The sequence below is a fragment of the Aspergillus japonicus genome (genome assembly GCF_003184785.1).
Source record: "Aspergillus japonicus CBS 114.51 unplaced genomic scaffold BO86scaffold_23, whole genome shotgun sequence".
NCBI lineage: Eukaryota > Fungi > Ascomycota > Eurotiomycetes > Eurotiales > Aspergillaceae > Aspergillus > Aspergillus japonicus.
In genome coordinates this window covers 158,098-181,959 of record NW_020291660.1, presented here as the reverse complement: position 1 = coordinate 181,959, position 23,862 = coordinate 158,098, and the positions used below count along the sequence as shown (strand labels likewise).

Sequence of the window (23,862 nt, the reverse complement as noted above, 5' to 3'; positions counted from 1 at the left end):
CACAGCATCGCCATGCCACAGGTTTAACCAATGAGCACTAATTATTCTACCCTTCCTCAACTGTCAATATGGATGTGGTAGTAGTCTGCAAGCAATAATCATATTCTAAATGTATAACATTTACCGCATGGAGACTTTTAACTTTTGTGGATTCAGATTTTGCACCTCGAAGGACTCCCAACAGTTGAATCAGGAAGGAAAACCGTCACCTTATCAAATCGTACGAGTTGCTTCCTTTAAACAAGTGACCACCGATACCTTCTCTATACGCAGGGTAAACACATCCGCATAGAAAATACCCCCACACCCCAACACTCCAACACCAAAGGCAAAGGCAAAAGAACTACCTTGACTGCTCCTGCTCCATCGCCTCCCGCTTCTCCCGCAACACCTTCTGCACCTCCTCCCTCCCCTTCATCCGCCCCATCCACGCCCTCACATTGGGATACTGCTCCACCAGCTCCCGCACCACCGCCTCATCCCGCACCATGAACGGCACCAACTCCTGCCACGGCACAAAGCACAAGTCCACAAACGTGCACTTGTCCCCGACCAGCCACTCCTTGCCCTCCAGCGCGCGGTCCAGCACCCCCATCACCCGCCGGACCTCCGCCGTATACCGCTCGATTGCAAGCGGCACCCGCTCGGGTTGCCGCTGGAACCACCCCAACTGCCCGTAGTAGGGCCCCTGCCCGGAGACCTGGAAATGCAGCCACTGCTGGAGGTGGTGGCGCTCCGGACACGTATCGTAGCTGAGCTGGTGGTTTGAGTCGTAGGTTTCGATCAGGTAATTCACGATGGCGCCGGACTCCCACAGGGTCAGGTTGTTCTGATTGGGGTCCACGATGGTTGGGAGACGGCCGTTAGGACACAGATTCACGTAGGGGGGGGTTTTGACGTCGACGAAGTCGACCATCACGGTCTCGTAGGGGAGCTGGAGCGCTGAGAGGATGAGGGCGACTTTCCACGGGTTGGGCCCGATGGGGTGCGAGTAGAGGGTGATCGGTTGCATGTTTGTTCAGGTTGTCCGTACGAATAAAGAGTGGTTTAACTGCCGTGGAATATGCTTCGAAGGTGATTCTCCTGGCTGTACCTCTGCGTGGTGTTTCCCTTATATGGTGTCGGGCAGGATGAGGGCTCCGGCCAGCTCGGGTGGGTTGCATTCGCCGAAAGCCTGGCTCATTCGCCGAGCATACTGCATACTGTAAGCGAGTTCTCGGATAGTAGTAGCCAACAGATAGGCTCAGGGTCAGTTGAAGACTGAAGGAAACCGGTGGGATAGACCCGTAGTGACACCTGGAATTAGAAGGACAGTAGCCACCGCCTATTGCGTTGTAGTGTTCGGCGACGTGGTCGGCCGATTATAAATAGTAGCCCGTTTCTGCCACATAGTGTGGCCACGAAACTTCTATGGCAACAGCCTCTGGCAGTATTAGTTGGCCACACAAAAGTTTGCTTAGGATACCTGAGACAATTTCTCATAGAAAAGGAAGGCACCCAAGTAAACCTCCTGCGGTGGGTGTTCAAACCGCGAAGCCAGCATCGTTCCGTAGAATCCGTGCAGTCGGAGCGGAACGCTTGAACACAAGGGCCAATTATGATATATGGTAAACCGACTACGCGACAGGATATTGTGGGATGCATAGTATATAGGCAACGACCGTATGTCACCCCATACATACGACCATAGGGTGTGGAAAACAGGGCTTCCCGTCCGCTCAGCCGTACTTAAGCCACACGCCGGGAGGTTAGTAGTTGGGTGGGTGACCACCAGCGAATCCCTTCTGTTGTATGTTTTTCATGTTTTTTTTGCCATCTCCACTGATTTCCCCCCCAGCTCCAAAAAGGGTTTTTTCTGTTCAGTTGTACAGTGCCTTGAATATCATCATGATTACTTATCAAGTCAGGCAAATATACTGCTCATAAGAAATCATCTTCCCGACCAATACAACCCCAAGCTCCTGCCGGCCGACAAACAGACTACCAGCCTCCTAGCATATTGCAGTACCGAAACCCTGGTAGTCGATATCCTCAATCTGTTATGATCTATGAACAGACCGAACAGACTGCCGCTGCCGCTCCGTAGTATATCTGAAGACTCAAACGCTCTGTCAATCGTCATCCGAACCCTGGACGAAACGTCCAAATCGTTTGAAATTGTTTCGACCAAACTGCCATTCGAGATCAAGGATTCATACGACTCAGATCTGGCGACATCGATAGAAGCACTTTGCCTTTCCGGGCAAGGGTAGCCTCATAGTCCAGAGTCTCTTTGAACGAAGAAAGTTGGAAGACCCGTGCAACCTTTGATTCTGCGATGCCCTCGCGGACAAGATCGAAAACCTCATCCAAAGCGGACTGGATAACACGACGCTCGGTGGTATGTACCCAATCTCTCAAACGAAACAAAACTATCTGGACATCTGGGCATTCTCTGTACAGCGAAGGAGATAAGGGCACGCCAGACAAAAGCCCGTAGTGGATAAGTGTGCCGCCACGAGCGAGTGAGCGAGCTAGATCATCACCCTCACTTCCACCAACAGCGTCATATGCGACATGGAGGCCTCGACTCTCAGTCAGCTTGTAAAGTCTTTGTTTGAAATCCCCATTATGTGGACAGATCACTGCTGCTACGTCGGATCGACTCATCAATTGATCTAGAACATCGGGTCGCCTCGTTAGCGCAATTGGTCGCACGCCGAGTCGATTGAGCATCCGAATGATCATCTGGCCGATAGCAGAAGTGGCAGCATTGACCACCACCGTAGCTGGAGGAGCTGGTGCATATTGCTTGGTCATCATCCAGGCGGTAAGTGGATTGATATAGGCCGTTGCAGCCTGCTGGTCGGTGAGATCGGCGGGCACTGGAAAACACCATTGTTCTTCGCTGAGCTTGAAATCCTGCCAGGCGCCTGCGCTTCCCAGTGGCAATACACGGTCGCCAACCTTCAATTCAGAAACATGGGCGCCGACTGCCTCGATCACACCAACTCCTTCGTATCCCGGGACAAAGGGCAGCGAGGTTCTCGTACGGTAGGCACCCGTGATTGGAATCAGATCCGAGGGATTGATACTGGCGAGCAGCATCCGTACCAATACCTGCCCCGGTCCAGGGATAGGTGGTGAATCGCAGGTTTCCCCGATAACCACCTCCTTTGGGGGACCGAAGGCTCGCACAATAGTCCTGTACATCGCGTTTGTGTATTGTGAAATGCCAGATTTCGATGCGGCTTGTCGATTGAGGGGTGCAAGTGTCGGGGAAGGCGGGTAAGAATAGGTACAGTCTGAGTACAGGACCGGGTACCTAAATTCGTCTTTTACCGCCCGGCATTATAAATTATATCAAGTGCCCTTCGCTACGCTGCGATGCACTACACGTCCTTTGAAACCGCCTGATCTTGGTAAGATTTTCGAATCAATCATGCGATCATTCAGTCAAATAATGCCTCAAAATCACACGAACACTAGGCAATTCTCGGGATAGAATTCTCCTTGATCCCTTGCTTCCTTCTACTATTAGTTGCTTTTCGAATACTCTCCCTGGTGCGCTTTGCGGGGGGTTTTTTTTTTTTTACAGCCGTACATCGGTTCAAATACAGTGTCTTGTAGCTCTACCTCCTACGTCTTTGATTCTTCGAGTCAGTCTCCGCGCCGTATGCTTAGAATGAGCAAAGCTAACCAGAACCGGGGTGAATAGTATGCAGTCAGGATTCCAGTTAACAATTGACGGACTTTCGGTTCTCACAAAGTAAAAGTATATACATCATTGATGTCTAAGCTACTGAAGGAAACCGAGTAGTAATTTTTTCCTGGGGGACCTTCCTGCTGAGGGCAGTTATTTATCGTTGACGAATGTGTTTTCAACCAGAATGTCGCATTGACTGGGGCTACGAGGGGCTATGATCTCTTTACAGGATTCGAAATCTTGCGACTCTTCTTCTTTTTCTTTCCTTTTTCCCCTTTTGTTTACTTCGGTGGATCTGCTCAGGATTATTGTAAAAGGTTCATCATTTGAAGTGAAGTAAGGACCATGGTCCTTTCAATGGATCGAATCGAGAGAGTTTGAAGAGAAAGGTTTTGTTGATTGCAAAGCGTATGGGATCAGAAGCATTGGTTTCGCATCTGTTGTTGTCGATGGTTGTTGAGGGACAAGTATGGACACAGGTCCCAATTTTGGAAGCCATCATGGATGTAGGCGACTCTTGCCCCACTCGCACTACATTCACTAAATGAAGAAAGTAGAGAGCTTGCTTACTCAATTCATTTACATCCTATAAGCACCCAGCTCCGCTAGTATTCACATAGTCCCGGCAGTACAGCGGCCGCTCCTTCCTTGAATCTTTGAATTGGGGAGTCAATGTCATTCACTTCTCAACACTTCTCAACACTTCTCCCTTGATTACTGTAGGGAGTAGAACTACAACCACGAACCCATTTCCTCCTCAAGTCAAGAAACCTTTTTCTTTTCAGTCTATCTCTATCAAGTTTAACAAGATGTCTTCTCAAAACGGCCAGAGGGTTTTCCATCACACAGAGTCACTAAAGAACCCGACGAAGCCGGCTTTCTTGTCAGAAACAGAGTCAATGACAATGAACGGCATGAGGCGGGCAACTGTCCATAACAGAAAGACAATCGCGTGTGCAAAGGATGACTACTCCTTCGACTTCTTCAAAACTTGCGCTAGACATCGAAAGCTGAGGGAAGAACGAAGCTTGGGCCAGGGTCAGAACTGATCGAGCTTTGAGTGCTGTTATGCGCCAACAGCGAGTCAGCAGACACCGTCGGGCGCAGGAAATGAGCCTAGGATTTGAGACAGCTCTTGGCCATCTCTTTTACAAAGAGAAAGTCAAGTTTACGGCCCGGGGGGTCGTCGGACTATTCCATTTGGTACGACCAGCAGAACGACCCCTCCACCAACTAATAATTGTGGAAGTTAAGAGAAAAGCCATGGTGAGCAGCGGCCTCCCTCAGCTCCTTGGTTACATGGGTAAGTATTTTGTATCCTCCCCTCTATATAGCAAACGCGTGTATCTAATACCAAGCTAGGGTCAGTGAATCTCGCGAGAATGGAGGCGGGGAAGAGGAAAGTTGGCTGTTTTGGTGTATAGCCGACGGCGATCAGTTTGACTTTATTATGCTGAATGAGCTACGCCAGGTAAGATTCTGCTAAGAATTAACTACTTTAGTGATAATATCTAATGAGACTTTTTTATAGTACTCGGTCATCACATACCGATGGAAAGCGGGGCAGAAACAGCAAATTTGGCACTCGCTGAATTGGATTGTGGCGGCAGCGGCGGGCCAGTCCCCACAGCCACAGGGTTCGAACGATATGGAGGAGTAGTTAGAAGTATACATTAGATCGATTTCCATTCTCCGATCGGTCCAATGTCGAGACATGCTGGACAAAGTGACTAAAATTGAGGCAAGAAATCTCCCGAATGCACTCTTTGACGCGAAAGCCAAGGTCTTTCCCGGCCCCTCCAGATACTCGACCGACTCGAGATCGGAAGCAGCGTGGGTGGGCAAGGGACTGCCCGAGCTGCTGTTGACCGTTAGGGTTGGAAGCGGGCTGGTCTTAGTCCCTGATTCCTGCTCTTCCCTTCATCCTCCTTGACCTCTTCTTCCACCTTTGCAACCACCTGCTCAACAGTATCACGGACCAGGTCACCCTTTGGTAGGTGACGTGGAAATACCCGCTGGCCCGTATGGTCCGAAGCCAAGGACTTCAAGTCTTATTAGTTTACCAAGCTAGCATTGCATTTTCGACTTCGAGAATCAAACTACTCAATAGCATTATGGTATACATATGGTATACTAAGAGCAGATCAGGGAACATCAGAAGTTTGCAGCCGTCTTCGCGTGAAGCCACGCGCCGTATCTGTAAAACAGCACGGGCGCAGGGAGGAAGGCCAGCGCCAGAAACCCCAGCAGAGTATTGCCCCACCCATACCCCAGCGTCTGGTACATCGCCGGCCCGGCCAACGGCAAAAAAGTACTGCAGATGAACCGTAAAACGTTGTTGGCCGCCAAGGCTGAGGCTGAGGCTGCTGATCCGAAGAGGTCGATCAGGTAGAGCTGGGCAGGCATCTGTAAAAGTGAGCAATCTGATTGATTACCTAGTAGTCTGAAGAAAAGCTTGCTTACCATGACAAAGAATGAGCCAACCCCTATCACCGTAGTACCGATGATGGGCACTATCCAGTGCACCTTGTAGTAAGCCGTCCAGCCATAGATGAAGAGACCGATCGCAACGCAGGGGCAGAAGTAGATCATCAGCAGCAGACGATACTCAGGTCGATGCTGTGTGACGCCGTCCTTCTTCATGCGCGCGGCTGTCACCCGATCTCCCAGGGGCTTGGCAATAAACATGCAACCGACCAACGACACGCCCAGGCCCAGATAGACCAGCCCGGAGGTCGCGGTAGTGAATCCGTATTGCTTCTCAAACACGTCCGTGAACGTGGTAAACAGAAGATACATGAGTCCGAAGATGAGGGCCATGTAGATTGAAATCACTAACAAGATGGGGGACCGGAATAAAAGCTTAGTGGGCCTTACGAGGGCTTGCAGCAGGACTTGCTGCGGCGGTCGGTTGTCTGCCATCTTGGATCGTAGATGCGAGTTCCCAGTCGCCACACGAAGACGGGCTGCCTTACGCTCTAACAGGACTTTGGGATGTGTCTCTCGCATCACCACCAAGGCTGCAATCCCAACTGCGGCCCCGAAGATCGCGAGGAGCCAAAAGGTCCAACGCCACCCGAGACCGGCTGCGGCAAAGCCACCGATGAGGGGACCAAGTACCTAGCCACATGACAATATATGGTCAGCTTATGCGTAACAGGTACAGAGGGAGAGTCAACCCTACCGGCCCAGCCATAGGGCCCAAACTGTACAATGACATGGCAAGGGCACGTTGCTGAATCACCGTGACATCGGCAATTGTCCCACCCCCCAGAGCCATTGGGGTGCCTCCTGCACAGCCGGAGATGAAGCGACAAATCATAAAAGTGGCGAGATTTTGACTCAAGGCGTTTCCGATCACGAACGCCACGAAAAAGAGATTGGCAACATGATACACGGGTAACCGGCCAAACACCTCGCTGAGCGAAGACATGAACATCGGACCCATGGCCAAGCCCAGAACGTAGAGGGTGACGGCCAGAGTAGCCACCGTGGACGAGTGACTATCAAAGGTGTCGAGGACTTCGTTGATACCGGGGGCACACATGGTTGGACCCATGTTCCTAAGATGGTAAATGATTAGTGAATGGATGGATGGATGGATGGATGAGGGTTCATTCTGCCCGGGCGCGGGAAGATAGCGCCCTACATGACCAAAGAAATTAAGGCGACCACGATGACATGGGCCCATCGCTTGCCACTGGACCAGTTGTGTGGATTTTGCTGATCCTCAGGGCCATCCCAATCGACGATATCGTCGTTGTTGGTTGATTTGTCTTCAACCAGACTGGTCTCGAGAGAGACTGCGCTGACAGCTGTCTCGGTGTCTTCTCGTTTGGCCTCCATATCAGACTGTGTCTGTTTGTCTGACTGCATTCAATGCTTGGATGGTTCGGAATTAGTTGGTAAAGTGTGTATATACTTCGGTGGTAAAAGTTTTTAAAGGTGAGAGACTCCATCACACCACCGGAATCGGTGCCAAGTACATTTGTTTTATAAAACAAAAGCGTCAATGTTGAGTGTTCGGATCGTATATGCGGGCTTCTCTCCGATTAGGGCCGATTACCCCCGCCGGCGTCGTATATACGGATGTTGGCCTTAGGCCGAGAGCACTAGTACTAGTTTCCGGGCTTAAGGCATTCATTCATTGCTGACTCCGTCCGTCTCAAAGAATCCCCCTCCACACCACCAGCATCACTCACTATGAATTACACATCCTTCATCCGTCCTGCCTTCATCCTCCGTTGTTCCTCTCTCTCTCTTTTGATCAATCTAAGAAAATGCCCTCATCCAATGTCTCCATGTCGCAGGACCCGCTTCCCTCCTCATCCTCCGGGATCCCTCCCGCCAAGCCCCGCCGCAGGCGTGACAAGCCCCAATTCTCCTGTGCCGCGTGCCGTCAACGAAAGTCCCGATGCGATCGGCAACAGCCCACATGCTCCAGCTGTCTCTCGCGGGGTCAGACGTGCGTCTACCTAACGCCCAGGCCCGGAGCATCGTCCTCGTCGGCCCCGTCCAGCGGGACCTCCGGAGTCCATGATCGGCTGGTGCACCTGGAGCGTCTCGTCAAGTCGCTGATGGCCGACGGGAGGGTATCTCACCCCCAAAAGCCCCCGCAGCCACTGGCCACGCCTGATTCCAGCTCAAGTGGAGGTATTCGACAGGAGTCGGCCAGTGGTCTCGATACGCAGTCGGACTGCGGAAGCATGCAGATCACCGGCTCCGAGCTGCGGTATGTGGCCGGCGAGCACTGGGCGGCCATCCTGGACAGTATCGCCGACCTGAAAGCCCACTGTGACCGCGAGGAGCAGATCGCCCTGGCGGAGACGCCCACTCACCTCAGTGAAGAGGAACCACCCCACTTTCGCCATGCCTTGTTGCTGTATGGATGTCACCGGCCCACGTCGCGGGCGGAGATTATCGCGGCTCTCCCGCCCAAGGCCGCCGTCGACCGCTACATCTCGCGCTATTTCAACTATCTAGACCTAGTTGCATCAGGTGAGACACGCACTTCTCTCTTCGTCCTCCATTGGCTATCATCCGACCGTCTCGAGATGAAGCTGGACTAACTCAGGACGGTGTACTAGCTGCGGTACATGGGCCCAGTTTTCTACGAGAGGCAAGTTGGCATACTTCAGATGACCTGCGAGCCCATGCTGACTATAGTCTCATAGTATGAGGCATTCTGGGCCGACTCCAGTCGAGTGTCCATCATATGGGTGGGTCTTCTGTTCAGCATGGTGTGCCTGGCAGTGGTGGCGTCGGATACGACCGACGGGCCCGAAGCGGAGCAGAAATCCCTCCAGATTGACCTCTACCGCGAGAAGATCGTGCAATGCCTGGTTCTAGGCGAGTATACAAAGCCTGGACAATACGTGCTGGAAACTGTGGTGCACTATCTCTACATCGAGTTCGGCATCAATCCGGACGCGGATCGGAACATCTGGTTTCTGTTAGGACTGGAAGTCAACCTGGCGATGCGAATGGGTTACCACCGCGACCCGAGCCACTTCCCGGGCATCTCGCCGCTGCAGGGGGAGATGCGACGACGACTCTGGGCCACCGTACTAACGAGCGATATTCTCCTCTCCAGCCAGATGGGCATGCCACGGATGATCTGTGATTGGAAGTGCGACACGGCCGAGCCCCGCAATCTCTACGACATGGACCTGGACCAGGAGCTGACACAATTACCGCCGGCACGGCCCGAGACCGAGCACACCACCGCGCTGGGAATCATCGCCCGGCGCCGTCTGATCATTGCACTGGGCGCGATCGCCGATCTCGCGGACGCCGTCAAACCGGTCAGCTACGCGGAGATCATGCAAGCAGACAAGGCACTGCACGACGCCGTGGCCAGCATCCCCCCGCCGCTCCGCATCAAGCCGCTGGCGACGAGCGTGACCGATTCGCCGCAGGTGATCATGTCGCGGCTCTTCCTGGGCCACCTCCTCTACAAGGGCCAGATCATGCTGCATCGACGCTTCTTGGATATGCATGTTGCAGCCACGGCGTCGGCAACAGCGACTGGTGCTGGTGCTGGCGCTGGCGAGAACGTCAGCGGACAAGCCAGCGGAGAACCGCCCTTCGCGTACTCGCGCACCGCCTGTATCGATGCCTCGCTGGGGACGTTGCATATCCAGCACGTGCTCGACGAGGAGACCTGCCCGGGCGGCCAGCTCCACGAGATGCGCTGGCGTATTACATCCAGCATGAACCACCTTTTTCTGACGGCGACGATGATTCTCTGCTCGCTGCTGCACCAGGCGCAGCCGCTCGGCGAGCGGACGGAAGAAGTCCTGGCGGCCTTGCGGCGGGCCCGCACCATCTGGATGCGACGCAGTACCTCGTCCCGGGAGGCTAAGCGCGCGACAGAGATCGTCAGTCTCACCCTGGCGCGCGCCGGGGACGGGAACCGGAGTGCGACGAACACGGAGGAGGAAAGCGAGCCGATGGTGGTGACGCAGGGCGTGTCGACGGTCACCAGCAGCGACTTTACGACGGGGCTGGGGATGACCACGTGGTCGCATTCCATGGATCTGAATGAAGGTAAGCCTAATGAACTCCACATTTTCTTGACCCCTTTCGTGTCTGACTCGGCTTAGCCGGCCGACGGATGATGCCGTCAATGCTGGGCTCGTACCCTGCCCCGCAGTATACAGGGATGGATTATTCCTTCCCCAGGATGGACGACTGGTTGCAGATGCAATGGCTCGGTCCGCAGGAGGCGGATCCGTTCTTCCCTGGGTGACGTGATCTCAGTTGGTATTCTCGGGCACATCTATACAATTTTGACCGCGTCGCCAGCGATCAACTCAGCGCATGCATGTAAACATCTAGGTAGTCTCCAACCGTATGCGAACGGGCTCAGCGCGTGCTGACTGCCTCTGCCTGGGTTAGGACGGATCCATAGGCAACTGACACCTCTACGCGGAAAGGTCGACCTAAAACCAGCGACGTACGTAGTCCAAAACCCGGCCGAGTCTTTTTTCTAAGAAGAAAAAAAAATCGAAAATCAAGAAATCAATGAATAAATAAGCAATCAAATAACCTCAGTACTAGAACCGAGCTTCTTATCCGAGTCCCAGGTCACATACATAGTACTTCAAGTCACCACTGATGCCCTAGCCCCTTATACAGGCCTTTGTTCTTTTCTCCTTCCTCCACACTTCCGCTTTCACACATAGGTACTAGATACTTTCTTCAACGTCACCACGAGAATAACCCCTCTGAGGCGTAATCTAAACTTCCGTACAGTCGGTTTCACGGCCATCCGCCACGAATTCACAGCAGTAGGCGATTTCGCCGGGCTTAATACAACTGTTCTTGAAGCCGTCCAAGTCGGTTACGCTGCCAGCTGTTGTTAATGGGTTAGTCAGGAGCCTCTCTGTCTAGAACGAAAGAAAATGGGAAAATGAAAATGAAAAAGACAAGACCAAACGCTTGAAACATTCTCCGATCCTGGAGAAGAGACTTGTTATCAAGCGTTCAACTTACGAGTAGTCAGCAGACTGCGGCCTAACTCCGCATTGCTCCCAGACTCCCGGTGCTATCAACTAGGGAAAGAGAAAAGAACGAGAGGTAAAGATAGACCTTTGGCCGGTGCAGATCGATCCATAGCACTAGTGAACGTCGGATTACGGTAGGTTCAGATTCCCTATAAGATGGAAGTGCGGTTTCCGTCATACAAACAAGAGATAGGTACGATAGTGGTGCCGGTACAGAGTACTCCGTAGACTATTCACAATCCTACACTTGAATCTCAAAACAGTATCCCCAACCTCTTTCACTCGGCTCTCATCCGATTCTGTTATTTTGTACAGATTGAGACCCTACTGCTGAGCGACGAACCATCCGGAAGTTACGAATTGCGCGGACCGTAATACTCTGAGTTTGTCCTTGATGATTAGGACCGTCGCAGGGACCGCCAGCACCTCTGATTAGGGCAGCCGGATCAGCTAGAGCAGTAGTGTCAGTGACCGCGGCGAGGAGAAGAGTGGAGGTCCTCATTATTAAAGTAGATAGATTTGAAGAGAGTAGAAGAAGAATCAAACAACGTGCGAGATTCTCTTTTGAAGGAAAATAGCAGGCTTTTATAGCCCCTGCTATAAGACTACTTATTACATTTCTGCCTTCAATCTATCGCCATTGGGAATGGTGTCAAGGTGCGGGGCTGGCAATTCAATCACTGATGGTAAGTCAGCGTTTAATAGCTCGGCGGGACGGCCCAGTTCCGATCTGGATCCCTGCAATTGCTATGTTCAATACTCAGTAGAGTTTATGAAGATCTTGGTTTAGTATTATATCACATACATATCACAGTGAACTAAATTGATGGGATAGGTCTGTATACTGCGCTCCCAGCATAATTGAAACTCAGGGGTAAGGCACAACCTTGAGAGGTCATCCCACCTCGGTGGCCTTCGCAAGTTCCTTGCAGATAGTCTCAGGTAGCGGAACCAAGCACCTTCCACCTCTCTCGCAGGTGTCATCAGTTTCCAATGAAACGGAGGTCAGAAACCGACGTTCTTCAGTATTGTAAACGCCTAGGTAGGAAGGCAGATCTTTCATTGATTGTGATCAACCTTAAACTACAAACCAAAAAGCTACTTGTCAGGCTAGAGCAGGAAAAGGGGTTATTGAATCTATTTTCAGTACAGCATAGCTATTCTTGACCTGTTAGCCGACTGCAGCCGAACCGGGACTCCTCCCCATTTAAGGTTCAATTCTTAGGCTACTTTTCAGCTCTTTTGCCCAGAATCTCTCCCTCTCTCTCTCACACACACACACACACACACATGCACACCTTGCTCCCAAAACACGTGGAAGAAAACAACAGTCGTCCTTTTCTTCCTGAGGCACAATTAAGCTTTCGTGCAGAGAATTCCAGCTTCACCGGCGGGCCTGTCGCAACATTCTGGCAGCTGCCCAGTTGCCCCCACAGCTTTGTGTGAAATCGACCAAGTCGATCGTGCTGGCGGCTATTTCATTGATTTTGATTTAGTGAAGGATCAAATGACGGTCGCGCTCATAATGCATAAGCACTCAGATATATGCTTGTATGAGTATACACATCAAATAAAAAGGGGGGGGGAAGCAATTCTTGCACAGCGAAGTAATTCCTGTCATCCACTCACGAGTGCTACAGTCCAAAGCGGCAACGCCCAAAACGTCTATGGTACAGCAGGCAGGATTGGGATAATCGGCTGCGTTGCAGACACCGTCGGCACGGTTGGTGAGGGACGACGGATGAGCTAGAGCAGTAATGGCCGTGGCAGCAGCTAGAAGTAGGGCAGTGGCCTTCATTTCGGAATAGATGGTTTGTAGGGAATTCAAAGGGGGCAAAAAAACCCCCCCAAGTAAGAGTAAAAGAGAATAGAAGTTAGAAGAGATCAGCACAGTTCCCAATTGAAAATATGGGAGTAGGGACCTTATAACCCTTATCCCCTACTTATCATTCCAATGCTGAGATGGACAAGAACTGTCGAGAAGCGGGCTGACATGTCAACAAGAGGGGGGTATTACAACTGATATTCAAAGGGGCCTCCAGCTCTGAAGTGTCCAAATATTATAGCAAAGGGATTTTGAAAAGTAGAAATGTATAATTCTGGAAGATACCGGGACTAGAAGCTGGTGAGACAGGTATTAGTTTACAGGTCATGCTACACATTAGGCTAGGGACTCTGTTCTGCTTCGAGCTTACACTGATAGATCATAATTCAGTTGGGTCACTGATCTAGCTAGTTTATCCTCGATGAAGTAATATATGCACTTTGAGTTGGATAAACCTCTGACTCTATCACAATGAATAACCATAAGTTAGCTTGCACTACTAAACTGTCCAGGTCACATTTTTGCAAACAGATATATTGTATATGCTCTCACTCAGATTATACCGATTATTATAAAGTCCTAATATTCATCCATACTTTGACTCAGTATCTCATATCCTAAGACTCTTGTCTTCTGTTGGTAGGTACCACCAGCCTTCTAGCGTCGGCTCCTCTTCGTCTTATACCATGTAGAGCAGATCCTGGCATTCTGTGCCATGTGCTTTCCTTGGGTTCGTGGAAAAAGTAGAGACTACCCAAGTCGTCAGTCAGCAACCGGAGCCGTAAAGAATCCAAGTCCGACATCGCTGTAGACAATAAGTGGAAGAGATGACTGAAATTTCCGGGCGTCATATACAATCCATCCAAAGTCAACTCAACCATCCTCGGGGATTGGCGGAAAAAGGTCATGACTGGGTTCTCGGACGTTGAGATATGTTGCAGTTTACAGCGCTTCAAGTTCGTAAATGCGCAGGATAAACCTACCCGATCGAAGAACTCGATTTCTTCTCTGCACGCATCCGTTTCTTCAAGATCGTCATATTCCCACACGAGTTGTAGCTCTTCGAGAAGAGGACACATGTTGAGGAGATCACAAAGCGATTGAGTATTCTGTCGGGCTTCGTCCACGGTCAGCGGTAGACGAAAGTTGCGGGTGCTGTTGCTGCTCTCGAAATCGAATCCGCGGGTCGAGTAGCCTAGACTTAGGCAGAACTTGGTACAGTTTCGCAAAGATGTTGCCAGGGGGACCCGGTGGTGAGATAGAGCAAGAGCGATATCGCTAAAAGCTAAGCTACATTGGCCGTCTTCGAAGTGGTGATCATGCACGTAAGCGTCACCAAAAATATCAAGTTCCCGGATCGGGATCTCCGTCCTCGCGATGGCGGAGATCGTCGGGTGGAACACCCGAGCTGTGACATCCCTGTCCCAAGTAGAGAAGTTGTCGACCTCCAGGGAGATAGAGAGCGACAGCTGATCGTCCCGGTGAGGTGGTGGCCGGTCGCGTATGTTCGCAAATGCTTGGGCCAGTAGCTCGGTTGCGTCGAAATTAGCACCAGACTGCTCTGTGCGCTCGACACAGTCATACAGCGTGAGGCGTTGAAGCCAGAGGCCCACCTGTCCTGGCTGGGTGAAGTGAACCAGCTGTTCCAGGGGGGCTTTTGTCATTTCCAATCTCTTGGAAGAGAAAAATCTCCGAAGAATAGCGGCAGTGGATAGGTGGGATGAGATAGTACGTCCAGTCAGACGGAGAGCGCAGACATCCCGGAGATCGAGCCAGCTCACAATAGTGTCAATCAACTCAGTTGGGAGAGTCTCCATATTGATGGCGTAGAATTTAGTAGATCTGGCCACAGGAGGAGTGGAAGGGGAAGGGGGGCAAAGGCATACTCCCGAGTCCTTTTTAATAAGAAATCAGCTTTAGCGGTTCTTGGCGGTTACATCGCGTTGTTTCCCAAAAGCCCTAGCCAGCAGGGTCTCTGACGCTCGGGCCCGGCATATCAAATGTTGCCCAATGGGTAGAAGGTCCAGGGTAAATGCAGCGGTAATGAGAACGGATGCACGGATGACAGTCCAGTTTGTTGCGCTACCAGCACGTGTGTGAAGAGTCAGAACGCTATACTGGCGAGAACTCCCTTAGGCGTCGAGGAAGGCGGCCACGGCAAGGTGATCGCCGTTGGAGCGCACGTAGAGATTCCCCAGGTAGGTGGGGAAGGATGGGAATTGACAGACTTGTCGCAGGGGGAGAGGAAGCTCCGGCGCGTGGCAGGTCTTGGGGAGGGCGGAGACGGTCGCCATGCCCAGGAGCTCTACCAATTTCTGTGATAAGGGCCACATCTAGAAGGATGGAAGGTGCTCAACGCTTCTCTTTCCTCATCTCATATAAGTATGACATTGGACTTTGTCAGAAGGTGGAGAGTCTGGACCAGATATAGGAAAACAACCCTAAATGGGAGGCTCCGAACTGCCCGATTTTGGGACATTTCGCCCGAAAATTGCGGGCGGCGCGCAATTGTTTGCTTGGAATCCCTTCGGGCTCCGATTGAGCCTGGTACCATATCCATGCGAATGGAAGTATAGTCTTTGAGCTGCTGCAGGATGACGGGCAGTTGGAGACCCAGAAAATAGAAGATCGTCTTATTCTTCTTTACAACCTTATCACTCTTCACGTTGGAGTGTGGGGGTGTTATAATGATTGATTGGTGAGGTTCAGCCTCAACAATAGGCTTGCAACTGCGATTCGCATTATCGTCTTTTAGTCTTTACCTCTCCATCTAGGTGTCAGGATGCGTTAGCTACCACTTGTGCTCAATATATCGTCGGATGAGATGATACTTGGAATGATAGACGGGGACCACCTCAGACTAGCCCTAACTCCATCCTCCCGCCGGCCGTATATGCGAGGCCTGCCTCCGAGAACCCGGGCTCGGAATTCTTCGGTACAAAACCCTGCCTTTTCGCTCTCCGAGTCGGATTGAAGTATTGTGGCATGTTCCTGTCGATATAATGCACTCGTTAATCAAGCATCGAAGCTAAAATCAGCCCACTCCCCATGGTTCCCCCGCTGCGCGTTCCCCCGCTCAACCTGAATGTCAGTCGCGCGGCGCCTCGCCCAGTTCCTACCCCCAATCCTTCCAACCCAAAAGAGGCCCCTTTGATAAGGAAACCGTTCTTCTAGGGCGGAAAAATCCCCGAACCGGTGACGTCCAACACATCCCAAAGCCCCTTCGCTGTTGCCGCGGCCACCCACCCGGCGATGATTGACCCCGCGGGCGCGAAGAAGATCTCCGTGCCGCATGTGCTGCTCGCGTTGCGGGAAAAGGCCCCGGAGACGGTGCAGGCGTTTGACGAGAGGCTGAGCGTGCCGCATCGGGTCGAGACGTTTCGGGGACCAGGTGCATGGGTGGATGGCGGTGCGGGCGGATTTGAGCGATTCCCGGGTGCGGGAGGAGGATCTCCGGGGGTACTGGACGGTGTTGCGGTTTTAAGGGGAGCATTGGCATTAAGTATTTTGTCTCGTTGCTGGGGTGTTGACTGGAGGCAGGCATTGACTCATCTCCCTGGCTCGGGGGTGGCGATTGGGGAAGGGAAATACATGATTGAACTCACAAGGCTTAATTAATATGTCTATGGTCGTGTCTCGTGTCTAAGGATACAGAACAAATCTAAATATGTACAGGGTCCGCGTCGTGTATATACAACCCTCTGTCAACCACCTTATTCCACGCCACGAGGCACACGACACACCGCCCGCGCCTCCTCCGGCATTGTCTGCCACAACACCTGCCGCACCTCTTGTCCCACCTGGTCGACGGCATCCATGGCCCATAAGACATCCAGGTGCTCGTACTCTTCGATGATCTTGGCGTGCACCAGGCGGACGTGCGGTTCACGGCCCTTCTGCAACCGCTGCAGAAATTGCTGTCCGTCGACGAGGTTGTCCGAGCCGGCGATCCACAAGGCCATCGGGGGAACCTGGGGTCCGTACCATGCGGTATCGCGGCGAGGCGGGGGCGACTCGTTGCTGTGGCGAAGGTCCTCTTCCATCTCGGTCAGCGTCGACTCCTCCGTCGCGAGAATGCATTTATGGTTTGCGAAACATCCGTGTCCGAGCCACCACCGCATCGTCTCTGCGCTGACATAGACTGGTGCGAACTGGAACATTCGGTCGCGAAGAGCGCGGTCCCAGCGGGCGTCGTTCCAGCCGAACAGGAACGAGAAAACATAGTAGCCGAGGGCGCCGTAGATGCGGGGATGTAGACGGCGATGGACGGTCATCATGAACGGGATAAACGAGTGGATGCCAAAGAAGGCGCGGAAGATGAGTGGCGGGATGATACGCATGAACCTCAGACACACTTTGTTGATCAGTGGGCCCGCGTACACCGCCGGGGCCAAAGCGCAAAAGACTGAAATATGCTCTCCCAACTCGGGTCGCTGGTCTTTCGCAAGGGCAATGAAGGTCTCCGCAGTGCCCTGGGAGTGGCACGCCAGGCCCAACTTCTCAAAGCCAGTCTCGTAAAGGACGCGCGAGATGAGCGCCGGCAGGTCGAGCACGCCCATCTGCTGGATGTTCCACGACCACATGCGTGGGTCCGTCTCAAGGAGAGTGGTGTGCTCAGGCGTCATACCGCACCGGTTGTTGCCCAGCCAGACGTCATAGCCAGATTTGCAAAGAAAGAACGCAAGACTGTCGTCGTCATTGGCACAGAAAGCCCCGGCACTTTGAAGCAACCCGTGCATCAGGAGGACGGGATACTTGCGAGGCGTAGAACGCTTCGAGGCCTCAGGGTTCGTGTTGCCCGTAAACACGTCCGGTCCGCGATGTCGACGGTCTTTGGCCGGCAAAGGAGTGTACTCTTGCGGATTATAGACATGCCATAGCGTAAGAATGAAACCGTCTTCCGTCTGTACTTTGAATGTCTCAACGTCTAAGCCAACGCGACGGGCATAGTACGCCACGTCACAGACGATGGGATCCTTGCCACCCTCCAACGGTGGACATTCATCCAGCCCTTCCTCGTTGACCTCCTTCTCCTGTCGAGAACTCCAGCGCCGCAGCGCCTTAATCCGCTCCGTGCGCCGTGACCGCTCTTCTGCGGAGAATTTGCGCCCCTCGCTAGATTCCGGGCCACGTCGACTGCGGTGAGAAGGCGAGATGATGGCATTGACCACGGTGTGCACGATGGCTGCGACCATGACCGTACCCAGAAACAGGAGCGAAAGAACGAAGGAGACGCAGCGGATCAGAAGACATTTCAGCGCTAGGACCAAGGAGGGCGGTCCATAAGTGGGTAGTGGCGGGAACAGCGGATGCGAGGCCATCGTCGAGATCGTGGTGCTCATCTCGTCGTCTCCGAGGAGTCTGTCGGTTACTGTGGCGGAGTTCTTGTCGTCACTGTTCAATTTAGGGCCTAAGTCTTGCAGTTCGAATCCCTTTGGTGATGACCGATCCCCTCGCGAGCCCAATTCATGATGGTGTTGTTGTTCGATGGTTCCCACTTCGATGGCGGTGCTAAAGTAGTGCGATTTATTGTCCTGGGAGACTGGGCCGGGGTCCGGCCCACGGCTGATACTGACAGATGGACCCAGGGTCTCACCGTCAGGGTCGGACGAAAGAAACATGATGCGATCAGGGGAGGTAGTAAAGTACAGGGTGCCGCATTGTCAGGAGACCAGAAGAAAAAGGAATTAAGGAGATCAGGGGGGGGGGGTGGGGGGGGGTGGGGGGGGAAGGGGACGAAATAAGAGGAAGGACGATCGATCGGCAGTAGAAAAGCAGGTGATGATGAGGAATGATGGGGGATGATGATGATGGAGGGTGTTCGGTGGAGCGGGAACAGCCCCCGTGATTGCCGCTTTGGGAGAGGAACTCCTGGTTGCGATCACGTGAAAGGGGCCATTGCGCGTAATCCCGTGGGGCGGTGGCACCCAATTAGACCGGGTTTTCGCCTCAGGCGTCATACTCCGTACTTCTCCGTCCTCGGCGGGGAACCTGGTGTGAGCCGGTGACGTCGGACTTCTGCGTACACTGCTACAATTGGTTCAAAGGAGTTTTGTGGACTAGAAATCATCACTCAAGCTTCAATAGGTATGCATCATTCACATTCTTAAATATGACACTGACACTTGACACATATGACAGTTATAATTCTCATAACACATGACATGACTCAATCGCTGCGCTTCGCAAACAAAAATGCTCATACTATACATGACAAATGTCGTTCCAAATTATTAATCCCAATGTCCAACCCGTACTCCAACACAAAGAACAACAAAAAACCAGATCATATCCTTAGGCAGACTCGATGTGCTCGTGCTCACGCTTCATCTGAGCATCGTGCTCCAACTCCCCGAGAGTGCCACGGGCCTTGCCCTCGGCCACATCCCGAACATCAGTGAAGTGCACCGAGGGGACGAAGCCGGGCGAGCGCCAGGCAGAAGACACCTTGGCGTAGAGCTCATCGACCTGCTCCAGGGAGAGTCCCTTGGTCTCGTAGATGCACATGTAGACGAAGACGCCGGCAATAGCGCAGAAGCCACCCCAGATGAAGAACACCTTGGACTGGAGGTTGGCGTTGCCCGGGCCGGAGTCCACCATGTAGGGAGTGGCGTAGGCAATAGCCCAGTTCAGAAGCCAGTTGGAGGCAGTCGTGATTGACAGGCACTTGGCGCGAGCCTTCAGGGGGAACAGCTCACCAGTCACAGTCCAGGCAGTGGGACCCCAGGTGGAAGCGAAGAAGAAGATGTAGACACAGACGAAGGCGATCAGCACCTTGTTGGCGACTTCCGAATCGGTAGCCGTGCCGACAATAGCGACAATGAACTGGCAGACACACATGCCAATAGCTCCGAAGAGAAGAAGAGGACGACGACCCCACTTCTCAACGAGCCAGAGACCGGGGAAGGTGGAGCACACGTTGACAATGTTCGTGATCAAAGTGATGGTGAAGCTGTTCTTGATGCCAGAGTTCTGGAAGAAGGTGGTTCCGTAGTAGACTGCAACGGATGTTAGACCCGAACCGATGAAAATGGACAAGAGAAGGAAAGCTTACAGATGAAGTTGACACCAGACAGTTGCTGCAGGGCCTGGACCAAGCAGCCCGTGAGCAGACGCTTGCCCAGAGTGCCACGGAGAATGTCACCGAAGCTGGCCTTGCCAACGCTGAGCTCGTACTCGTGGTTGGCTTGGATCTCGGAGAGCTCCTCAACAATGGAAGGGTGGTTGACATCGAGACGACGCAGACGGGCGAGCGCTTGAGCCGCGGCCTCGTGGCGGTCGTGCTTCACCAGGAAACGAGGAGTCTCAGGCAGGATGAGCATACCCGTCACCAGGATAATAGCCCAGGCGAACTGGATAGCAATGGGAATGCGGTAGCAGCCAGTGTCCATGCGGTCCTTAGTAGAATTGTTGACAATGGAGGCGAGCAGCAGACCAATGGTGATGGCCAGCTGGTAGGCACCAACAACGGTACCACGGATCCACTTGGGAGCAGTCTCCGACTGGTAAAGGGGCACTGGATCGCCGTCAGTATCTATTGCCTTCAATCACCCACCCACGGGAAGAACATACCGGTTGCCGAGAGGAGACCAACACCAAAGCCGGCGAAGAATCTACCAGCCACGAACAAAGGGATGCGGGTGGCGGCAGTCTGCAGAATAACACCGAAGCAGAAAACGAAGGAGTCGAGGATCATAGCCAGGCGACGACCAAAGCGGTCGGCCACGAAAGCGGCACAGAGGGCACCGAAGAAAGTACCCGCGGACAGTAGGGAGACAATCATGGAAGACTGGGAGGAAGTGATATCGGGAAGGCCATCTTTGGGGTTCACGTAGCCAGTGGAGAACATCTCGCGCCACTTCTTCATGGCAATGATGCCACTGATGGTACCGGTGTCATAGCCGTAGAGAATACCTCCAAAGGCGGCAAACAGGCCAACAATGATGGCAGGGGCGGCCGAGCCCACTGCCTCTTCAGGCTTCTTCAGCATGAAACCCATGGTTGATCGATCACAAGTAGGATCAGAAGGGGTAGTGGTAGAGTGGGTGTGTTTGTCAACAGTCAATGGCAGAGAGTTCTTCAGTGCGAATGATGATAGACAGTCAAGGGTAAATAGATTGAGATCACGTGGATTGGTTGGTGATGGGTGGTGAGAGGTGTGAGGCAGTTGACGATGGAATGATGGAAAGATGAGAAACTGATGATGGAGAAGAGGATGGAGATGAAGATGAGGAAGTCAAACTGAGCTGGGGATATCACGATGCTTTTGTAGTGCGCGGGGGGGGGGAGGCCGAGACAGTCTGGTCAACCCCAGATCCGGCCGGCCGGGGACTGCTGACGGACCGGAATTGCAGTGAATGCATGAGGGAGTGAATGGCACAGCCCGGAATAGAGTAGGGGCCAGGCCACGAGACCGAACATTCTTTTCCCCCGCGTCGTTTGTCAGGGCCTCCCCGAGTCTGGAGTGTGGAGACTGGAGTGCTGAGACTCCAGATTAAGACAAGTCAGAGAAGACACGAGGCCAGGCCGACGATCGCCATTGTTCAGAGTCGGGACTAGTCCCGAGAGAGAGCGTTAGCCGGAGGGTTCTGGTGTGCAAAGCCGACCGGTGGGGAAAGACACTGGCTCTCGCCGGTGCCCGAGGAGGTTTGTTGCCAACCCATCTCCGAGGTCTCTGCTCAGACCCTGCTGTGGATTTGAAATGTAAAGTCTAAAGTGAACAGTGAATAGAATAGATTGAGCACCTGATGTACAGAACAAAGACGGTGTGTAATCACAGCTAAACAACTGACGGGCAGTGAACAAGAGAAGCCGACTCAGCAACCGGGAACGGCCACACACAAACCCCAGACCGCATTCGGGTAGCCGGTCCTACCATTCTCCCCATCCCGAATCAGCCAAATCAGCCAAATCAGCCACAATAAACAACAACACTCGACATGCAGTCCATAGTAATAGAGCTAGAGCCGATCCGGAAATCTTGACGGCGATTTTGCCCGAACTGTCAGTCTGTCAAGGTGATCACAAGATCAGAAACTTTTGGAACTTTCTTCCCCAGACCAACCCGACGTGGGGTGAAAAAGTAAAGAGAAAAGAAAAAAAAAAATCCCCGGTTGAGGTCTAGCCTTAGCGTTCAACTTTTCCACACTAAATCCACGCTAAACTGGCCAACTTCCTTAGTCTCCAATTGCCTCAGCCACAGTCCTCAGCAACCCAAGCCCGAACCACGGCTCAGCCGATGGTTCAGGAGCTTTCCAGCACGGCCAGAGCCGAAAAACCAACTCCCAGGGCCCCCCAAGTTTCACCCATCGGTCCCTCCATCACCAACCAACATCTCACCGGGAGCCCGAACTCGGCTTAGACGCTAATTTGTTCAACTATCGGTCCCTGGCGAGCGTCGGCGATTTCCCCTCGATCCAGGTCCAGAGGCGTGGCTTTGCACTTTGCGAAGAAAAAACTTCTTCGCTTGCTTTGCCACATGATCAACATCCCCCGGATTTCTTTGTTGTGTGTCTGTCATCTGGAGCCGTCTAGATGCTTGACTCTTGACTCTCTCCAACATGCCGAACGCCCACCACGAGGGCAAAATGATGCTATTTTCAGATCCCTACCCATGACTAACGGCGTCGTCGACCAATTCTTGACTAATGCGATGGGGGACAAGAGTCACCAAGCAACAGAACCAAGAAACTTTCCTGGATGCCCGAGCCGAGAGATTATTGCCTATTGCCGGAGGACGGAGCCTTTTCTGTGTGCGATCATTTCCCGACCACCCCGGGATGGATGAGCGGACGCCGCTGGCGCCATCTGTGACGGTGGTGCCGCTCCGATTGCACCAGCCTGGTGCAATCAGGTCCCTTCCCGGGGCCAAAAATTAAAGTTGGCAAATGGGATCTGTTTAGGCAGCCACTGGGCACGGCACTGCCCTTCGAAAAGGAGGTGATCTTCCCTTTTCTCCCCCGCGGGATCAAAGTCAATTCAACACAACACGAGGATCTGGGGACGGTTCAACGTCATCCTTCTCCCTTGAGCTGGAGGAGGAGCCTGTTTCTTTCCCGCTTCAGAGGTTGCCGTGTTGGATTCCATTGGTGGCGATGTCTTGGCTTTAGTGTAGTAATGCGGGGTTGCTGTCCGTAGGGTTGTTCATCTAGGATCCCTCCTTAGATGTTGCGTCCCCCGGATTTCTGGGTCAGACATTGGCAAGGAATGTGAGACGGACCCCGTAGAAATGTATGGAGAAGGCAATTGAGGCTCTCTGCGCAGAAAGCGGGATCTCAATGACTCTGTCTTTCACATCCTGCCGTACAGTAGTCACGTACAGAGGACGGGGCCAACCCTGACCCCGCCCCCCAAGAACCTCCTTCTCTCTGACGAGTCTGGCCAGTTATATGGCGCTTTGAATCTCAGACAAAGCATTCAAAGACTTCTAGGACACCCAATTAACAGATCTGTACAAATGAAAATCCACCTTAGAGACTCCACTTGGAGACAGCTATCTGCGCCATATCTTCGATCCTTAGGCCTCCACAAATCAATTGAGGCTCTTGGTAGGTTGTGCTTTGTTAGCCAGAAAGGATAGGAACGGACTCACCCGCGTCGACCACCAATTCCACCCAAAAAAAAAAGCATCCTGTCGTCTCCAGCTCTAGAAGAGACGAAACCCAACCACGAAAAAAATAATTGTAGCTCTCCGATGCGGGGAATCGAACCCCGATCTCCTGTGTGAAAGACAGGTATGATAGCCGTTACACTACATCGGACGGTGTATGTTAGAGGCTTCTAGCATTGTTATAGAGTGTCTTTGCGGTGAAATGAGGCCATCCGGGCCACCAACGTTGATGATA

At 52.7% G+C, this 23,862-nt stretch overlaps 9 protein-coding genes and 1 non-coding gene across 10 annotated transcripts; 2 read left to right on the top strand and 8 right to left on the bottom strand.

The window, feature by feature from the left end:
• Positions 1 to 317: 317 nt before the first annotated feature.
• BO86DRAFT_91125 (glutathione S-transferase family protein) lies at positions 318 to 1,157 on the bottom strand. The gene has a single exon (XM_025677787.1). The coding sequence runs from the start codon at positions 1,010 to 1,012 to the stop codon at positions 344 to 346; it is 669 nt and encodes a 222-aa protein (XP_025527818.1). The 5' UTR covers positions 1,013 to 1,157; the 3' UTR covers positions 318 to 343.
• A 662-nt stretch (positions 1,158 to 1,819) lies between these two features.
• BO86DRAFT_362163 (zinc-dependent alcohol dehydrogenase family protein) lies at positions 1,820 to 3,329 on the bottom strand. Its single transcript, XM_025669899.1, has one exon. It carries the CDS (start codon positions 3,190 to 3,192, stop codon positions 2,185 to 2,187), a length of 1,008 nt encoding a protein of 335 aa, XP_025527817.1. The 5' UTR covers positions 3,193 to 3,329; the 3' UTR covers positions 1,820 to 2,184.
• A 2,442-nt stretch (positions 3,330 to 5,771) lies between these two features.
• BO86DRAFT_389210 (MFS transporter) lies at positions 5,772 to 7,598 on the bottom strand. The gene is made up of 3 exons (XM_025672067.1): positions 6,870 to 7,598; positions 6,149 to 6,805; positions 5,772 to 6,091 (listed from the first exon to the last, which is right to left on the bottom strand). The coding sequence occupies exons 1-3, from the start codon at positions 7,242 to 7,244 to the stop codon at positions 5,840 to 5,842; spliced, it is 1,284 nt and encodes a 427-aa protein (XP_025527816.1). The 5' UTR covers positions 7,245 to 7,598; the 3' UTR covers positions 5,772 to 5,839.
• Positions 7,599 to 7,731: 133 nt separating this feature from the next.
• BO86DRAFT_362157 (putative transcription factor) lies at positions 7,732 to 10,664 on the top strand. Its single transcript, XM_025669898.1, has 4 exons — positions 7,732 to 8,683; positions 8,773 to 8,804; positions 8,860 to 10,234; positions 10,291 to 10,664. The coding sequence occupies exons 1-4, from the start codon at positions 7,966 to 7,968 to the stop codon at positions 10,434 to 10,436; spliced, it is 2,271 nt and encodes a 756-aa protein (XP_025527815.1). The 5' UTR covers positions 7,732 to 7,965; the 3' UTR covers positions 10,437 to 10,664.
• Positions 10,665 to 13,635: 2,971 nt separating this feature from the next.
• Positions 13,636 to 14,844, bottom strand: BO86DRAFT_312955 (uncharacterized protein; the record flags this gene model as incomplete). Its single annotated transcript, XM_025667982.1, has 1 exon — positions 13,636 to 14,844. A coding segment is annotated over one exon (1,209 nt), but the record flags the coding sequence as incomplete, so codon positions are not given.
• A 306-nt stretch (positions 14,845 to 15,150) lies between these two features.
• Positions 15,151 to 15,497, bottom strand: BO86DRAFT_399448 (uncharacterized protein; the record flags this gene model as incomplete). Its single annotated transcript, XM_025673627.1, has 2 exons — positions 15,151 to 15,351; positions 15,408 to 15,497. 2 exons carry the CDS (start codon positions 15,495 to 15,497, stop codon positions 15,151 to 15,153), a joined length of 291 nt encoding a protein of 96 aa, XP_025527813.1.
• A 569-nt stretch (positions 15,498 to 16,066) lies between these two features.
• On the top strand, positions 16,067 to 16,502 carry BO86DRAFT_399447 (uncharacterized protein; the record flags this gene model as incomplete). The annotated part of the gene is made up of 3 exons (XM_025673626.1): positions 16,067 to 16,105; positions 16,193 to 16,348; positions 16,410 to 16,502. 3 exons carry the CDS (start codon positions 16,067 to 16,069, stop codon positions 16,500 to 16,502), a joined length of 288 nt encoding a protein of 95 aa, XP_025527812.1.
• Positions 16,503 to 16,627: 125 nt separating this feature from the next.
• Positions 16,628 to 18,736, bottom strand: BO86DRAFT_389208 (putative ab-hydrolase associated lipase). The gene has a single exon (XM_025672066.1). The coding sequence runs from the start codon at positions 18,637 to 18,639 to the stop codon at positions 16,732 to 16,734; it is 1,908 nt and encodes a 635-aa protein (XP_025527811.1). The 5' UTR covers positions 18,640 to 18,736; the 3' UTR covers positions 16,628 to 16,731.
• A 409-nt stretch (positions 18,737 to 19,145) lies between these two features.
• On the bottom strand, positions 19,146 to 21,304 carry BO86DRAFT_91026 (sugar porter family MFS transporter). Its single transcript, XM_025677785.1, has 3 exons — positions 20,591 to 21,304; positions 20,073 to 20,534; positions 19,146 to 20,016 (listed from the first exon to the last, which is right to left on the bottom strand). Exons 1-3 carry the CDS (start codon positions 21,015 to 21,017, stop codon positions 19,313 to 19,315), a joined length of 1,593 nt encoding a protein of 530 aa, XP_025527810.1. The 5' UTR covers positions 21,018 to 21,304; the 3' UTR covers positions 19,146 to 19,312.
• Positions 21,305 to 23,706: 2,402 nt separating this feature from the next.
• On the bottom strand, positions 23,707 to 23,778 carry BO86DRAFT_t128. Its single transcript has one exon. It is a non-coding gene; the product is annotated as a tRNA-Glu (tRNA).
• Positions 23,779 to 23,862: the final 84 nt, after the last annotated feature.

What these genes read in the sequence shown, in the direction of transcription:
- BO86DRAFT_91125 (XM_025677787.1), bottom strand. Translation starts at nt 1,012, where the DNA reads ATGCAACCGATCACCCTCTACTCGCACCCCATCGGGCCCAACCCGTGG.
- BO86DRAFT_362163 (XM_025669899.1), bottom strand. Translation starts at nt 3,192, where the DNA reads ATGTACAGGACTATTGTGCGAGCCTTCGGTCCCCCAAAGGAGGTGGTT.
- BO86DRAFT_389210 (XM_025672067.1), bottom strand. Translation starts at nt 7,244, where the DNA reads ATGGGTCCAACCATGTGTGCCCCCGGTATCAACGAAGTCCTCGACACC. An exon ending in TGGGCCCTATGGCTGGGCCG is followed by an intron (nt 6,806 to 6,869) that starts GTAGGGTTGACT and finishes TCATGTGGCTAG; the next exon opens with GTACTTGGTCCCCTCATCGG. An exon ending in TTGGCTCATTCTTTGTCATG is followed by an intron (nt 6,092 to 6,148) that starts GTAAGCAAGCTT and finishes TCACTTTTACAG; the next exon opens with ATGCCTGCCCAGCTCTACCT.
- BO86DRAFT_362157 (XM_025669898.1), top strand. Translation starts at nt 7,966, where the DNA reads ATGCCCTCATCCAATGTCTCCATGTCGCAGGACCCGCTTCCCTCCTCA. An exon ending in TCTAGACCTAGTTGCATCAG is followed by an intron (nt 8,684 to 8,772) that starts GTGAGACACGCA and finishes ACGGTGTACTAG; the next exon opens with CTGCGGTACATGGGCCCAGT. An exon ending in TTCCATGGATCTGAATGAAG is followed by an intron (nt 10,235 to 10,290) that starts GTAAGCCTAATG and finishes GACTCGGCTTAG; the next exon opens with CCGGCCGACGGATGATGCCG.
- BO86DRAFT_389208 (XM_025672066.1), bottom strand. Translation starts at nt 18,639, where the DNA reads ATGTTTCTTTCGTCCGACCCTGACGGTGAGACCCTGGGTCCATCTGTC.
- BO86DRAFT_91026 (XM_025677785.1), bottom strand. Translation starts at nt 21,017, where the DNA reads ATGGGTTTCATGCTGAAGAAGCCTGAAGAGGCAGTGGGCTCGGCCGCC. An exon ending in TGGTCTCCTCTCGGCAACCG is followed by an intron (nt 20,535 to 20,590) that starts GTATGTTCTTCC and finishes ACGGCGATCCAG; the next exon opens with TGCCCCTTTACCAGTCGGAG. An exon ending in GTCTGGTGTCAACTTCATCT is followed by an intron (nt 20,017 to 20,072) that starts GTAAGCTTTCCT and finishes CATCCGTTGCAG; the next exon opens with TCTACTACGGAACCACCTTC.